Below are 17,251 nucleotides of genomic sequence, written 5' to 3'. Positions count from 1 at the left end.
CTACTGGTCAGTGTCCATGTCATCTACAAGGGATGGTTGGCTTTTGCTGTTTTGTGTTTATGATTTTTACCTCTAAACCGCCTTGAGTCCTTATTAGGGGAAAAGGTGGGGTATAAATAATTATAATTATTTCTCACAATCTGATGTTTCATTGCAAGCCACCCTGCATGGACTTTAGTGGAGAAATGCAGAGTGGAAGAAAAGGAAACAAGCAAAGGCATAAAGAAAAAGGGGCAACTCTCTCGTGCGCCACAATCTTTGTGCCATTCAGGAGACTTGGGAGAAGTGCCCCTGGCAGCCAAGCAAACAGGCAGACACCCATCACAGCTACACCATCTATGCAGAGCAAACTTAAAGCACTTAGCCCCCTCCCCAAAATCCTGGGAACTGCAGTTGACCTCCACAAGGAGCTACTGTTCTCAGCACCCTCAATAAATCCCAGATCCCTCTGGTTAGTGAGCTGGCGCTGTGGGGCCCTGCCTCAAGTCTACTTTAGCTCTAAGAACAAATGCTGTTATTTATTCGCACCTGGCGAGACCCAGGAAAGGAGGGCATCTAAACGGTGATATTGACGGCGGACACCGTTCTCACTCATGAATGCAGCATCTGGCAGCACCGCGGGAAGAATCTACCCCATTTTGAAGAAATCAGTCCAGGCAAGAGAACTCCATGGCGCTGTGGGCGGGATTGATTGGCAGGTGTCTCTCGCTTAGTAAGGAGCTAGAGGTCCCCTGCAGAGAGGAGGGAGGGAGGGGCAGCAAAAGCGTTATCCATTCGCTCACTCACACGCAAAAATTGTGGTCACATTACCGCAAGTCGCCACTGCTTCCTTTACCTGGTTCTAACTCCCGCCAACTGCCTGGGAAGTCGATGGGTCTCCTAGAGTGATAAAGAGGAGGGACTGTGCTCCCCCCACCTCCCTACCTACTGGGAGGTCAAACCCAAGAAGGATCCTCCCCATGAGAGCAGCCCAGCAGAGGCCACAAGCAAGTCACCTGCAGCAGGTGACTCAGGTAAGGGATGTCACACCTCAAGGCAGAGAAGCCTGTGACTTCAGGGCAGACAACCTCTTCTGCCTGCGCTAGGTCCCAAGAGCAGCCCCCACCCAGGGACCAATAAAGGGGTCTTGGGGACCCCCTTGTGCCAGCGGAGCCCTTCAGGTGCCACCTGACTGTTCACAACTAGCAATACTGGTTGGGGCTGGTGGAAGCTGTAGCCCCTGAAGCAGAGGATGCCAGACTTGATGGTGGGGCTAAAGTTCTGGGAGCTGGAGGTGATGGGGGGGGGGGCTTGGATCCCTTGCACTTTGCATGCACATTGTGTCCCAGATTCCTCCCCATCAAAAAGGTCTGGTGGTGTAGGGCTGGCAAAGGACCTTCCTGCGACCCAGGTCTTTGACAGCTTCTGCCAGTCAGCAGAGACACTTCTGAGTCAGATGGAGCAGGGCCAGGACTCCATAGAAGGTGGCTTGCTGGGTGGAGTCTGCTATTTGTGTTTCCCAGAGATGGACTACAGATGACTAGCACAGGTAACTGCAGGCAGGTGGGCTTTTCCTTCGGAGTAGCCCCTTTCGTGGCAGGGATGCTCCAGGGCGCCTTCGAGGCTGAAGTGACAAGTCCCTGCAGGAGGGGTGCTCCTGGTATAAAGGTGGGAGATCCAGCTAGGTGGCCCAAGGTCTTGTGCCCGCCAACACCACCCACTGCAAAGCGGAGGGGGACCTCCTGAAGCTCTCAGACCAGCTGCTGGGATTGGAGCAGGCGAAGTCTCCTGGTGTGCCAGAAACGATCTCCAGACTTTTCCTGGGAGCTCTTCTTTTGCCATCATCTTGGTTCTGGAAGTGGGGAAGGGATGGAGGAGATTCCCTGTGAGCAAAGCATGGGATTGATGCAGGAGAACCTCATCAAAGCTGGACTCAGGAGACCTTCCAGCAACCAGCCGAGGAGACCAACGGCCAACAAGTCCCACGAGTCCCTTATGCTCCACACAGGACGGTGGCAGTGTGGTGGGAGGTCTTCTTGTTGATGCTAATGCTGCTGCAACCAGATGTATTCTGTCTGAACCACCAGGGACAGCCTCCCTTTCCCAGGACAAAATATTCCATTTCACTCTGGGGTGGAGAAGGGTCACTCTCATGCCCTGGGCAAATATTTATGCAGGTGGGCCAAGGGACTCTCCTGCTTCTCTGTGATTTACTTAATAGTGAGATTCCCAGTATCTGCCCTGCATCCCCCAACCCCCAGGCCACCTGCACCTCTTTCGAAGCCCATCTCCTCCTCTTCCTCCTCCTGTTTCCTCCTCTTCTGCCCTTTGCCACTCCTATGGCAGAAAGCAAAACCAGCAGCTGCTTCACGTCCTCCTGGAAGCCCAAATGCCATGCAAACAGCACCTCCAGCACCTGCAGGCTTCTGGTCAGCCTTGGCCAACCTGGTGCCTTCCAGATGTTCTGGACTCTTAGCTTCTATCAGTCCCAGCCAGCCTGACCAAGGCTCCCTTGTGAGAGCCAGTGTGGTGTAGTTGTTAAGAGCAGTGGACTCGTAATCTGGGTAACCGGGTTCGCATCTCCGCTCCTCCACATGCAGCTGCTGGGTGACCTTGGGCTAGTCACACTTCTTTGAAGTCTCTCAGCCCCACTCACCTCACAGAGTGTTTGTTGTGGGGGAGGAAGGGAAGGGAGAATGTTAGCCGCTTTGAGACTCCTTAAAGGTAAAGGTAAAGGGACCCCTGACCATTAGGTCCAGTCGTGACCAACTCTGGGGTTGCGGCACTCATCTTGCTTTACTGGCTGAGGGAGCTGGCGTACAGCCTCCGGGTCATGTGGCGAACCAGAGCAGCGCACGGAAACGTCGTTTACCTTCCTGCTGGAGCGGTACCTATTTATCTACTTGCACTTTGACGTGCTTTCAAACTGCTAGGTTGGCAGGAGCAGGGACCGAACAACGGGAGCTCACCCCGTTGCAGGGATTCGAACCACTGACCTGATCGGCAAGCCCTAGGCTCTGTGGTTTAACTCACAGCGCCACCCATGTCTTTTGAGACTCCTTAGGGTAGTGATAAAGCGGGATATCAGATCCAAACTCCTCTTCTTCTTCTTCCCAGGCATTGGAGATCCAGGCCTGAAGAGTCCAGAACATCTGGAGGGAAGGAGGTTGGGGAGTTCCCCTAAGAAGCAGAGAAGGTGCCTCAATATTAAGCTCCCAAGCACCCCCCCCCCCTTCCCAGGCTGGTCTTTGCTTTCTCTCCTCCTGCTCAGATCCACACAAAGAGCTGTGGGGGGGGGGGCAACACATTCATCTCTCCAAAGGAGAACCCAAACTCCTGCTGCAGAGTTTCACAGCACCTTCTTCCCACAAGAGGCTCAGTCCCCTCCTAAATATCCACATCTGAAAGAGGACAGGAGGAAGGAGGTGATGCTCCACCTCCGCCAAGAGCCTCTTCTGTTATCAGTTCTGCCTCAAGGAGGGGCGGCTGCTGCTTGCATGGCTTCAAGGGCACAGACAGCGACTCCGACTCCTCCTCTTAAGTTGGGCAAGGGCCAAGTGGGGTTTTCCACCTTCTGCCGGGATCCTTTGACTTTCCAGTAAATGTCTCTGCTGGCCTTTGTTCTCTTCGAAAGCCTTTGCTCTGCCCACCTTTTCCCATGAAGCCGGGATAAGTGCAAAGAAAAGCAGGAAACGGTCAAGGCGGAGGAGGCTGAGCCAGAGGCCAGCCAGGAAACAGACAAACCCCTTTTCGTCTTCCAGCTCCAAATGTGGGAATAAATAGATGTGTTTGCAGCTGCGCCAAAGCAACAAGGCCAGAAAGTGGAAAGGCGAGGGGGCTCCTGAAGGGGCTTTGCTATACTGGAAGCCCCTTCCCATCTTGGTCTTTGCAAGGCAGCTGAAGAAGGGCTATAAATGGCTCCTAGCCAGGATGACTCTGCTTTGCCTCCACAGAGGCAGCGATGCTTTTTCCAGTCGCTGGAAATGGCAGGAGAACTTTGCTGCTTGAATGCTGCTTGCAGGTTTCCCAAAGAGGCACCTAGAACAGGATGCTCGGCTAGAGGGGTCACTGGCCGGGTCCACAGACTCTTCTTACATTCTCAACTTTCCTCGGCTGCAAGCCAGGGCTCGGCGTGTGCCGCTTGACCCATCATCGCATGCCACGGCCACCAGGTCACAGAGGCCAAAGGAGCCCCAGCTGTGGCCCAGCACAGCCCCATGCCAGCCTTGGGCAGGTCCTTCGCTAGCTGGGCTGCTGGACCTCAGAGAGACTGATGTGGTTCTGCCTCGGATTCTGTGCTGCTCCCGTGGTCCCCCTGAGGCTTCCGGATTCAGGAGCTACAACAAGGCACACTCGGCCTCTTTCTCATAACTCACAGCATCTCCTCGGAGCCAGAGCTCAGGGAAGGCTTGTTCTGGAAGCTGCTAGCCAAGCCCAGGAGCAGAGGAAGCTGCCGCCAGCCCGTCTTCTGCACCCGCTGCCTGGCAGGGTCTCCGCCTGGGTCTTTCCAAGCCCTTCCTGAAGGTGCTCCTGGCTGAACCCAGGACCACCCCCTGCATGCAAAGCTCTAGCTCCCACTGAGCTCAGGCCCACCCCAAACCTGTTTCCCACCCGCCTGGCCTGAGGCTACAGAACAGACTTCCACCCCCCCCACCCCATCCTTTGCAGCTTTAGGGGTTGTGGTCTTTTCAAAAGAGGGAACTGTTTCGGAAGGGTGAGGGGAGGGAGACCTACTTCAGCTCAGACATCCTGTGCTTTCCTTCTGGATATTTGCTCTTCTCATCTTTTCCCCTGCCCGAATCAGCTCCCCAGACGCTGTCATACGCAGCCCCCCTAAATCGTAAACATACATTCATTGGAGGTTTCCCCAGGAGAGCAGCTCTGCCCAGCCACTCTCTCCAGCCACAGCCAGCGGGGGGGGGGGGCGATTGTGGGGGGATGGGTGCCATGCACCTTCTCCTGAGTTGGCAGGATGTGGGGGGGGGGTCTGCGGAAGAGAGCGCTGGGAAAGTTCTAAGAAAGGGAAAGTCAGTTGGTGGCAGTTGGAAGGAGAGGGAGGAGGAAGAGGAAGACAGGAAAGACCCAAAAGGGGGCTTGCAAGACACGGGAACTAGTCATGGCGCCACTGTCACATAATGAGGGTGTTTTGAAAGCCATTTGAGGTCTGGTTCATGTGTGCTATCGACTGCTTGCGTTTAAACTGTTTTAAACCACAGCACAAAGAAATATAGGTAAGCTTTCCTCTGAATAAAGGTCACTGGGCAGCCTTGAATCTCCCCACCCCACCCCCCAACTGACGGCTGTTGGCTTCACACAAAACTCGGATTGTGGTTTCCTATTGGGCCGCTCTCCTGCAAGAAATAAGTTTGGGGTGAGGGGCGAGTGAGAAATAAACCTCTCAGGAGCAACCAAGCCCCACTTTCCCTCCTGCATGAAAGGAGCAGACCAGTTTCCAAACATGGCCAGGGCAAGGGCGAGCGAAGGGGGACTTCGCGTGGACAAGTCAAAGGCTTTCAGAGGAGGAATCAGCAGGCAATGATCTGGCAGGTTGCACAATTTCCTCCCTTCTTGCTTAAGCTGCCCATTGAGCACAAAATGAGAAATTCAGCCTCCCCACCCCCCTCCCGACACACACAAACCAAAATGCACTGCCGGAGTTCATCTTGAATCACAGGACGGGGGGGGGGAGCCCTGAAAGCCCCCCAAACCAGACCACGTGCAGGAAGCCACTTTGTTCAAAGCCACAGAACAGCCCTGGGGAGAGATTCCCCTTCTTTACTTCTCAAAGGTCCAGCCCCCCCCCCTCGGTCGTGGTCCTTGCACTTCCCCACCCTGAAGAGCCAGAGGAGAAGTGAGAGGTGAAAGGGAAAGAGGGCAGGCTCTCTGGCTGGGCCACAAACCTCCTCCCACTTCCCATTTCCCTGCACACATGGCAGGCTGGAGGCACAGAAGCACTTGCTGGGTGTTAGCTTCACATGAGGGAGAAAGGCAAGGGGGGGGGGCAAAGCATCGGAGCTCCACTCCCCTTGCTGCTTCAGAGAGGGCAGCACTCCTGCTGCCCCCACAGCCTGGAGAAGAAACCTCTGCAGCAAGGAGGCTGCTGGGCTCGTGCAGAAGCTGCCCCATCACACCGGGAGGACAGAGCGAAGGACGGGGACAGAGCCAGCGCTTCCACACTCAAGGCCACGCTCCGTGGCAGCTCAGCTCTGCCTGCTTAGTTAACAGTGCCAGATTACCAAACAGGCAGAGGAGGCCTCAGCTGATGTGCGCCACAGCAACGGAACAAAACAATATTGATTTGGTCTTGAAAGAAAATTTAAAAAATTAGAGATGATTTGGGAGGGGGTCCCTGAGATTTCAACTGCCGAGGGGCCTCCACAGGGTTTAATCGGGCAGTGATAGGGAGAGGCAGCCCTGCTTCTGAATCCCAGCTGCTGGAAAGCACAGGAGGGGCTGCTTGAGGGTGCCCCATTGGGGCCTCTGGCTGGCCACTGTGAGAACAGATTCCTCCACTGCAGGGGGTTGGACTAGATGACCCTCAGGATCCCTTCCAACGCGACAATTCCACGATTCCATGAATTGCAAGGAGCTCTTTCCCCAGGCCAAAGCGACTGGACCAAGCCGGGTGTCCCGTGTACACCTCTGCGACCCACAAATCTGATCTCTTCGGGAGAGAAACCCCCTGCCCCTCCACCCCTTGTGGGAAGGGGCTGCCTACCCAGCCTCCCTGACACATGGCCTGGGCTCCGCGCTCCAGGCAGGGAGCTGTAACCAGACGCCCGGCAGGCTCTGCTCTGCCGCTGGAGAGAGGGGTGGATGGAGCGCCAGGCGGCAGCTGAGTCTGCAGGGCATCCGGGCAAGAGCCAAGGAACTGTGCCCACCGCAAGAGTCCAGCTCGCTTACCTTCCAGCCGCTTCTTCTGGCCGGACCCCAATCCGAAGAGCGGCATCCCGGCAGATCCTTTCAGCAGTCTGCTCTGGAGTTCCTGCAGAGGGAGAGAAAGAAGGACCTTGACTCCGAGGGCGCCTCTTGCCTCTCCAGCCAGGTGGCTCAGCCCTATTTCTGAGGAAGCAGACACAGTTCAGGGGGCAGGTACGGTTACAGCACCACAAGGAGGAGGAGGAGGAGGAGGAAAGTGGCCGCCTTGCTGCTGCTCACCTGTGCTACTCACTTTGCCTGGCAGCAGGTGACTGTGTGCTGCAGCCCACCTGGGGGCCTGTTGCTCACCTGTCCTCCTGCCCAGGTGTTCAGCGTGGAGAGACAGGAGGGGCAAAGCAACACCCTCCCGGCCTCCCCAAAAGGGCAGAGCAGCCGTAGGAGGGCAAGAACAACACTCGGAACCCCCTGCCTAGTGGCATCAGGCAGGTGCCCTCAAGGAACCCTTTTGGACATTTTTGCGTAGGCAAGCCTGTCGAGAGATTCAGAAGGCCAGTGCAATTTTTAACCTGCTTTGAGTGTGTTGCTGCTTTAACTTTTCAGAAGTCTTAAATCGTTGTTGCCAATTCTTCTTATGATAATTTTAGCATTTTGTCCTTTCCGTAAACTAATTTGAGGGGTTTTTTTAAACAATCAAACAGTGTATAAATTTTATGAATTAAAAGAAAAAGTGAACAGGTCGAGAGATAACTGTCCTGAAATGCAGTGGATAAACCTTCCAAGCAATATGATGCTGAGAGAAACCCTCCGCCCTCACCAACATGGAGGGATCTGTTCTGCCTGTTGCCGGGGGCTGCTCCTGGGAAAGGAGCAGCAAGCAGCAGGGGGCCAGCAGAGGCAGCTGCCAGCACCCTGCCTGCCCCCGTCCGCCTGAAGGCCCCTGCAACTCCTACAGCAGCACCCGGCCCCACATGCCTGCCTGAGACCCTCAGGTAGCTGAAAGAGGCAAAAGGCAGCTGCACCCCTGGGGAAACAGGGAGAAGGGTGGTCCACAAGGCAAGCAGCTGTTGCAAGGAAGAGCTCCGTCTGCAGATCACAGGGAGAAGCCAAATCTCAGGTTGGCAGGAGTTTCCTGGGCAGCACCTGAAATCCTTGAATTGCAGAGTTGGAAGGGACCCCAAAGGCCATCCAGCCCAACCCCCTGAAATGCAGGAATCTTAGCTCAAGCATCCCTGACAGACGACTGCCCAACCTCTGCTTGAAAACCTCCAGCAGAAGGAGAGCCCACCCTTTCCAAGGGAGTCCAGTCTGCCTCGCAAGCTACTAGCCCTCAAGGAACACCAAGCAGCTACGTCAGGGCAGAGGGATGTGTATGCTGCTAGTCGTCCTTTGCTCCCCTCCCCTCCCTTCCCCTCCTTTCCTCTGTCCTCTTAGTCGTCCACCCCCACCCTCCTTGCCCCTGCCATAATTGGGGTGGGGGGACAGGGGCCCCTCACCTGGTCCCAGGACCAAGCAACCATCAGATACAGAGACACCAAGAGGAGGGAGGAGGAGACAGCCACCGGCAGAGCTAAACTGAGGCTTCCTCATCGGCAATTTAAAGGCAAATGGGATCTCGCCTCCATCCTGGGTCAAATGGCCTCAGTGGGGAGGGGGTCTCTGGACCAGGGCAGCGGCAAAGCCTTCTGTCTCCCTGCCCCACCCTGCAAGAGCCGCCCTCCCTCCAGCTACAGGTCTTCGTCTAGTGTTTTAACTCCGTTATACGGTTACCTGCCCTGAGAGGTGCCAAGTAACCAGAGCTGACCAGGCGTCTGCCACCCCTTCCGAGACAACCATCTGCAGTAACAGGAGAGCCCAGCAATTAAGGGCCATACCGTTCCCCTCCAGTGCCCGGGGATTGTTCCTCTGCAGAAACAGAGAGAGGGGGAAGAATAGGCAGACGGGGCCCCAAACAGATTTGCACAACGGCCGTGATGTCGCCGCTAATGGCGCTTTAGGACATGGTGGCAACTAGCCCTGCTCGGCTCCAGCAGGGAGGGAAGCCCCCAGAGATCTTGCGGAGGCCAGAACCAGACCTCTCCAGAAGGCCTAATAATAATAATAATAATTTTTATTTATACCCTGCCCTCCCCAGCCAAGACCGGGCTCAGGGTGGCTAACACCAGGTATAAAAACAATTGATTAAAATACATCTTAAAAACAAGATTAAATACAACATTAAAATGCAGCCTCATTTCAGTAGAAACTCAAATCAAAAACATTTTGGGGATGAAAACGTCAAATCTTCACCAAGGCCAACTATCCAGACTGATCCTACGTGGGCCAGAAAAAAGCCAGGGAAGTCCCCAAATAGGAGCTCCATCACAGAAGGAGAAAGGAGAAAGGAAAGTTTTGCTTTGCTTCTGGAAGGGATTGCAAACCACATTCCGGACACATGATGGGAAGCAAGCCAGGGCACAGACCTTCAGGAGCAGGGCGAGAGTGCAAGGACGTCCGGGGAGAGCTGGTCCTTGACCCCCCCCCCACAGTAGCAAGAGGGATGCAGCCTGTACTATTTTCCAGGGCCTGCTAAAACATTGCTATGAATTTGCTGGGACACCCACCCACCCCTCCTGATTCCTGGGTACCAGACACTGGATTTAGCATGTTAAAATCAACCCAGACTGGCCTCTCCTGTTCAGGAGATCACCTGGGAGGGGCTGTTAAGCCCTAGAAAACTGGACTCTTAGAAGAAAGGGGCGGGGAGAGAGGAGAGGAGGGGCGGAGGACCCTCGGAGCATTCAGGGTGTTGGAGATGAGCAGGGAGGGGCAACAGATTTGGCTGTGCCTCATTGACTGAGAGGACACCCTGATTTAGAAGGCCTCTTGCAAGAGGGGAAAGCAAAGCAAATGTCTTCAGTTTGAAGATTAGTTTTGATCAGTAGTTGAATTAAGAGGAGGTATATTTTAGATATATTTATGAGACGTCCACTGCTTTGGGATTGAGATAAACAGTGTATAAACAACCCATTTGCTTAAGAGCCAAACTACATTTTAAATGTTCTGTTTCAAAGAGCAAAACTCATTCCCTTTATTCACACAAACCAGCCGAAGCCCTTCCCAAGTGAGCTCAGTCAGTAGCTCAGAGGGAAATGGTCAGCAGTCTCTGGGATGAACAGGAGCGGTTTTTGTGATGCTCAATAGACTAAATGAGAGATTCCATTTCTGTCAGTGGTTTTTTTTTTTAAAAAAAAACACTTCATTTGAAATGTTTTGATAAATTGTTTCATTCCTTGGTCTAGCCTTGCTGCATCTCTCATACACATTAGAATGAAGAAATAATAAATTATCTGGTTGAGCGACATCTGCCTGGGAGCATTGTGGAACGTCTCCTTTTTTGGAGATCGCACCACTGTCCAGGGTCGGCTCCAGCTCTGGCCGCGTCACCAAATCTATTTTTAATTTTCCGTTTTGCACATCTTTTTTGCCGAAAGAAGACTCTCATGCACTTTCCAAGATGTCCTTCCAAGCATTTTGAACACCGGCAGCTCCAGCAAATATTCAGTTCCATTTGCTGCGGTAAGACTATAATTTTGGCAGAACCAAAAACCAGCAGGCCAGAAATCCAGGTCAGTTAAAAAATAAGTAGGAGTGGAGGCCGAATAAGCAGTGGATCTCTGCCAGAGAAATGATACATGTTACACCTCTTTAGGCAGGGACATTTCTGACCCTCAACTTCTGCTGCCCGGCAGGATATCTTGAGGAGAAGAAGGGCTTCAGGAGGAAGCCCAACACAAATCCAGAGTGGAGTCCCTAAGGCGGTTGTATGGCGCCTTGAATGCCTCCTCCTGGCAACTCTGGCAGCCAAGCTGGCGCCCAACATCTCCCTCTGCTTCCCTGAGGACCACACGAGGGAGGTCAAAAGGGGGTCTTGTCATCTGGGCAGCCCAGGACCTCCAGACACACTGCCCGGCCTTGGACCCCAAGGAGGTCACTTTGGCGCTGCCAGCGCAGCCGTTTGACGTCACCCCCAGAGGTGCACTCCACTGTCTTCCAAGACAGGCAGATGCCAACAATATTATTCATTAAATTTGTTCATCTTGCCCAGGACAACCCAAAGTGACTTAGCCTCCCACCCACTTCCAAAAGGCCACAGAGAGTTAAAGGCCAAAGGCCAGGTTGCGGAGGGGAGTTTTTGCCTGGCACCTAAAGATATATAACGGAAGCACCAGGCGAGCCTTCCTGGGAACAGCATCCCAGAAGCAGGAAGGAGTCGAGGAATTATAAGGCTTCTCCTTTGGCCTGGAAGGGGGAAGCAACAAGCACTGCTTTGGGCTGCCTGGGAATCGTCAGACAGTGAGGAAGGGGAAGAGGAATCGAGAGAGAGGCTGTTTTGGTTCTGCCTGTGGCTGCCAGAGAGAGGAGAAAGGCTCCCTTCCAACCAGGAGCTCTTGATGGAAAGTTGCCTGCTGCATTACGAGGAACTTTCTCTTTGACAGCAGACGGCTCTCCCTTGAAAGGTTTTAAGCAGAGGTCACCTGTCAGGGATGTTTGGGCTGCAAATCCTGCATTGCTGGGGGTTGGGCTAGATGACCCTCAGAGGTCCCTTTCGACTATGACTCGATCATTCCCCTCGCGGCCCCAGAAATAGGAAAGCATTTGGGTAACATGCAAACTCACATTGTCAGTCAGTCAGATCAAAGGCAAATGCCTGAAGCAGGTGGGCAGACCTCGTGCGGAGGTGGCTTCCCCAGCCAGGATGCAGGTGCACAAAAAGGAAACACACACACACACACACACACACACCTCTGATCTGAGGAGGCCTGGAATTAATGCAAGGCTCTGCCTTCTGTCCAGTCCCCCAGCTTTGGGCTTCTAGCCACATTTTTCTTCCCCAACTTGGCCAAAGCTCCACTGCCTTGTCAACCCAGAAGAGTAATTTGGGGAGGGGGTAGCTCCCCTCGCTGGCTGGAACTGCCAAGCAGAAGCCTGTCTCTTCCCAGGGGCCTTCCAGGACCTTCCTCCTGACCCCAGGGCAGCCCCCTCCCAGGCAGGCCTCCTGAGGCTCCCCTCCCGCTCCCCCTGCCAGGGAAGACCCGGGATCCTGGCCGCATAGCGAGAGCAAAATCAAGGGGAGCAGAGCGGCACCCACAACAGCCAGCAAAAGCCGACTCACTTTCTGTTACATACCAGCCCGCATCAGCGCTAGACTGTCAGTGAGTCCTGCTTGTAAAAACTCCTTTGCAGTTCCAAGCAGGGAAACCGGCATCCGTCAGAACATCCCAAGGGCTCAGGAGGAGACCTGCGGCCACCACACGCCCAGCTGAACCCAGGCCAGGAACCTGGCTGCCCTCCGGCCTGCCTTGGACCAACATACCCCGCTCTCCGCAGGAGGATGGGCTTCCCTGTCGCTCCTTTGCCTTGACGCCAAGACCCTCTGCAGGAGCCCAAACATGTCCCGTGGCATTTCCTTTGCCCCAGAGTGGAGACAGGGGGCACAGCTCCACTGCCTGACCCCCCAGCAAAGCTCCTAGATTTGCTCTGGCTCTGACACCCTCCTGGAAAGGAGGCGTGGGAATTTAGTTGCCCAAGCGTCGGCTCCTCCTCCTCCTCCTCCTCCTCTCAGACAGCAGCTGGGTCACATCTGGGGCTGACAGGAAGGCAAACAAGTCACCCCAGGAGCTCCCATCTTACCCTGCAAGGCGTCACCTCCCAGCAGCCGGGCTGCTCACTTCCTCCGCCTCCATGGGCCCTTTGCAACTTCCAGATGTGTCAGGCGCTTCACACACCCCCAGTCCAAACCCGACTCTGCGCAGAGTGGAGCCAGTTGTGGGGAGGGGAGCAGAGAAGGGGCACAGCTATGGGGAACAGGAGGCACCCCAGACCTGTCGACTGGAGGGGCTCAGAGCCAGGCAAAGGCCGGCCAGCTCTTCCAGGTCCCGGGCAGAGGAGTTGGGCTCTGCAGAGTTTCCTCCTCCTCTTTGCTCCACTCTGTGGTCTTGGCCTGGGGCCAAAGGCTTCTGTCAGGGCCCCCCTCCCCGCCGCTTCCTGTAGATAGGGAAAGGGTGCTTGCTTCCTTAAAGCAGCTGCAAGGCTTTGAGGGAAGCCAAGGACTGGGGCAGGCAAGGACCTTGCAGGCGAGGAGCCTGGAGCAGAAGGACCAAGAGGGAGGGGGGCTCAGGGAGCTGGTGCCAACAGAAGGGCATCCAAACGAGCCGCCACTCTGGGAAGCAGAAAAGAGCCACTGAAATGACCCAGGGATGGAGGGGCTCCCCAAAAGGAAAGGGGGCAGCGCGTGGGACTTCTCAGTCTAGAGAAAAGGCAAGGGAGAGGCAACAGGACAGGAGTTTATACACTGATGCCTGGCCTTGAGAAAGGGGACGGAGAAACGTTCTTCTTCTCTATCTTTCCTAACAAGAGAACTCGAAGGCTTCCACTGAAGCAGAAGGTTTGGAGATTCGGCACAGATCAAAGGACGTCCTTCTTCATGCAGAGCAGAGTTAAACTGAGGAACTCCCTCCTGCAGCAGACCCTCCAAGGGCCCCTGTTTTCCAGGGACATCCCTGATTTAGAGAAGACTTCCCGGTTTCTGGTTTGAGCCCGGAATGCCCCGCTTTTCCTTAGAATGCCCCTTTTATTGCTGGAGAAATGCTGGAGGGTGTGAAGTTATCCAGCCCCTGAGCCACCTGAAGGCAATACTGTACAGGGAAGTTTTTAAAAAATGCTTAATGTTTTTATATATGCTGGAATCTGCCCAGAGTGGCTGGGGCAGCCCAGTAAGATGTGTGGGGTTTAAAGAGTAAAATCATCATTATGGGATGGGACATCCCTAATTTCATTGGAGAAAAGTTGGAGGCTTTGCTGCAGGGGGCAGGGATGGCCACCAAGTTGGCCAGTTATAAAAGAGGATGAGACAGATTCACGGAGGAGGAGGAGAGGGTTGTTGATGACCACTACCCTGATGGTCCTGCTCTGCCTCCACAGCTGGAGGCAGCCATGCTTCTCAACGCCAGTGGCTGGAAACGGCAGGAAGGGGAGCTGCTCCTGGGCTCAGATCCTGCCTGTGGGTTTCCCACTGAGGCATCTGCTTGGCCCTGTGAGAACAAGATGCTGGACTGGACGGGCCATTGGTCTGATGCAGCCGACTCTCCTTGTGTCCCGCGCTGGGTCTGGCTGCCTTTCTCCCTCCCCTGGGTCTGGCTGCTGGGCTTCTCCTTGGGAGCCCTGAAGCCTCACAAGGAGCCTGGGCACACACACACACACACACACACACACACACACCAACAAGCCCCCTCCATCGCTTTGTTCGAGGCGCCTGCTGGGCTCCCTGAGATGACAGAGGAGCCAAGAGGCAGCCAAGCCTACCAAAGCACGTTTTCTGGCCCACCCTTCCCTCTCAGATCAATGGTGATGCATGGAGAGTATAGGGTTCAAAATTAGCCAGGCGCCAGTGTGGTAGGAATTTTGAGGTCTTAGATATTTGTGAAATGTTCATAAGTGTACCAACCAAACACGTACATAGATCAGCACAGGAAGACCAACCTGGAACCATTTTTTATTCCCAAACTGTCTCAAACTGACCAAATGCAAGGTCAAAGGAAAATGGAAAAAGCCTCCCCATTGTCTTTTCCTTCACAAATCCTGTCTTAAGGGTATGTCTGTGTTTGAATAGGGTGTGAGCCTGTGACCTGGCCCAGGAACTAAGTATTTATCAGAAAAACAACATTCAAATTTCTGTTTTAGACCACCTTTTCTGTGATGTAGGTATGATGTATCTGGGGGTGGTCTTGGGTTACATCCCTTCTGTGATGTGTGTGTGTGATGTTTCTGGGGTTGGTCTTGAGCTCTAGGGCAGGGAATTTAAAATGTCCATATAAGGGCTTGCGCGCCATTGTTCTGGGTTCCTCCTCCTTTCCTGCGTGTGAGGGGAGCACCCTGTTGCAACAGGTCAATAAAGATCAGGCTTACTAGCCGCTTTGCTTCTCAATATTCTCTGCTTGGCCTCAGTTATTTTCTCCTACCAATAGGGAACCTACGTAAGGACTCTATATGGGCTCTTGGGTACCCCAAAAGGGAAAAAGGGCAGATTTTTGTTTCCAACACCAGGTGCATTTTGCACCCATCGGCCACTAGGAGGTGCCACGCCAGGTGTGGAAGGAGCCTTCTTTTCAGCCTGTGCCACTGCTGCATGGGGGGGGGGGGGCACGATTCCACGCTCTAAGCAGCACCTGGTCGGCTTCAAGGCCAGGCTTGCGCCACTTTTGCTCACCTTTACCTGGCTTCCTTCATAGCCTGAGGCTCCCCAGGACCTCCTGCACACCCCAGATCCCCCAAAGGTCAGCTTCAGGCAATATTCTGCTGCCCGGGAGCAAGCAAGAGCCCCAAAGACAATCCAATTCCACGACTGGAAGAGTTTCAGCCGTGTCATTCAATCTGGCCTTGTGCGCCACTCAGGAGGGTCGAGCCCCAGAGCACTGGCATCGTATTCTGCCAGGGTCACTTGGGGGCCAGGGGGCCAGCGGGTGCTGGGTCCTGTTTGCAAGGCCAGGCGTGAGCCCTGCAATGTGTGAAGAGGAGCTGAATGAGCCCCTGAACCAGCCTGGTGTCTGAGTCCCCACACCATTGGGGGGGGGGGAGACTCCAGGTGAGAGAGAAGAACGGGGGATTATTTGGTGGCCAGCACAGACCAATGGGCACTGAGGCCCCCTCTCCCTCCAGAGGCCATACAATGACCAGACTTACCCAGCCACTCACAGGCACTCCTGTTTTCCTCCGTGGTCGTCCAACAGGGCAAGTGCAAGACGGTTCCTGGCTGCAACCATATAACCATTCCCGTTCCTTTGAAACTCAGGCATGCATGCAGCCCCCAATGGGTGCAGCCAGAAGTCCTGTCGAGAATCCGTTAAATGCCCCCAACCCTGCCCAGTAGACCCCAGTAGCGCCTGCTGTGATCCTGGCAACAGCACAGCTCAGGAGCACCTGGGAGAGAGCGGAGAGGGTTGGCCAACTTCCTGCACCTGCGGGCGGGAGATGGCACTGAGCAGCACTGAGCAAATAGAAGCCTTTGATCGTTGGACTTGCCACTGGACACGGGGCTGTTGCTCAGGGCTCCTGCGCAATCCAGAGCTCCCTCGGCTGCAGCCCTGTGAAAAGCTCACACCCCTCTTGGCGGCTGGGTGCGCAAGTGAGAGGGGCTGAGCTGGGGCGAGCGCCAGAGTGCATTCATCGGATCCCCCGCCAAAAGCGAGTGGACAAAAAGGTGGGCAGGTCCAGAGAAGAGGGCTGGTATAGCAGCAAGCATTCAGGTGCCATGAGCTTCTTTAAGCCTGGATAGGAGCGGCATGTGGAAGTGTCTGAAGAAAGTCCTTCTTTGCAGGGTTAAACTATGGAACTCCCTCCCACTGGAGGGATGGCCAACAACTTGGGTGGCTTCAAAAGAGGGTTTGACAAATTCACGGAGGAGGAGAGGGCTCTGCTCCAATTCCACAGCGATGCTTCAGAATACTGTAGGGGCACTACTGCAGTCAAACCGACAAGTCATGCTTTGGCAGATGGGAACATGAAGGGTCTGAGGCTCACAGAGCTTTCCTGTCACATTTGCTAGAGAGAACTCTGTGAGATGACTTCGTCTTTCTTCGCCACGCTTCCAAGCTGACCGCACAGGCATGCCTCAGCTCTGCAGCTCAGACGCCGTTTGCGAACTTACATTTTGTCCTTTGGCAACTTAGACAGCAGTTATAGACCTGCCTTCATTTTGCTGCTGTAATGGCCCCTTCTAGACCCTGTAAGTAAATGCTCCTTATGTTCTTATGAGGGCACAGCCAGTGTTATTAGTGTTTTGCACTCTGCTCTTGCTGCCAAGTGCCCCAGAGTCTGTCCGCCTGGAATCAACAAAAAGGGATCTGTTTCTCTCCAAGAGCTGCTTCAGACAGGCTGTTGTTATCTGGAGAGGGAACTGAGAAATGGGAAGGTTCTTTGCCATTGCATTGTATTGGACTTGTGGGAAACAGATCACACGTTTCGGAGAGGAAGTGAGCACATCAAAACTTTGGAGAACTGTGAGGCCAGGCAGAAGCAAGAGCTGGTGGGGAAATCCTGGTGTTCTAAGAACAGGGCCCCAAGCGGGGGGGGGGGGGGGAGAGAGAGAAATAGACGCACCAAAGATGGAGCTGAAACTCCTGCGAATGACACAGCCAGGAGGTGTTGCAGAGGCCATTGCCATTTTGCAGTGCCCCCTAGCAGCAGCGAGGCGGCAGCAGCAGCAGCAGCTCCCAGCCTTTTGCAGCCCCAGCTGGGATCTGCGACACGCAGGCTCAGCCCCCCAAAGCCCCCTGCAAGCATTTGGCTTGCACTTGGAGAATTTGCAGCCAGTCTGGGCAAATATTGCAGAGAGTGGGCGAGATGAGAGCCGGCCTGT

General features: G+C 54.6%; 1 protein-coding gene and 2 long non-coding RNA genes across 8 annotated transcripts in view; 2 read left to right on the top strand and 1 right to left on the bottom strand.

Annotated features, from left to right (window-relative positions):
• Positions 1-15,811, bottom strand: part of LOC310659370 (phospholipid-transporting ATPase ID-like) — a 75,447-nt gene extending 59,636 nt beyond the window's left edge. Inside the window, exons 1-4 of one of the 6 annotated variants that reach the window (XM_083402696.1) lie at positions 12,212-12,339; positions 6,883-6,964; positions 4,714-4,812; positions 529-731 (exon numbers count right to left, since the gene is read on the bottom strand). In XM_083402696.1, the coding sequence (XP_083258822.1) occupies positions 529-595 (67 nt within the window). In that variant the 5' untranslated portion in view covers positions 596-731; positions 4,714-4,812; positions 6,883-6,964; positions 12,212-12,339. Of the gene's footprint in view, positions 1-528; positions 732-4,713; positions 4,813-6,882; positions 6,965-12,024; positions 12,403-12,528; positions 12,823-15,576 lie in introns of those variants that run through there. The other 5 variants (XM_083402699.1, XM_083402697.1, XM_083402695.1 and 2 more) reach the window with 5 other exon arrangements.
• LOC310659616 overlaps positions 1-17,251 on the top strand; it is a 169,785-nt gene that overhangs the window by 136,696 nt on the left and 15,838 nt on the right. The gene's annotated exons all lie outside the window — the stretch shown is intronic.
• LOC310659628 lies at positions 5,037-10,937 on the top strand. Its single transcript, XR_014502882.1, has 2 exons — positions 5,037-5,210; positions 10,587-10,937. It is a non-coding gene; the product is annotated as an uncharacterized lncRNA (long non-coding RNA).

The sequence above is a fragment of the Podarcis tiliguerta genome (genome assembly GCF_965153285.1).
Source record: "Podarcis tiliguerta genome assembly, chromosome: 11".
NCBI lineage: Eukaryota > Metazoa > Chordata > Lepidosauria > Squamata > Lacertidae > Podarcis > Podarcis tiliguerta.
The sequence above is the reverse complement of the archived record's forward strand: the minus strand, read 5'-3'. Positions and strand labels throughout refer to the sequence as shown.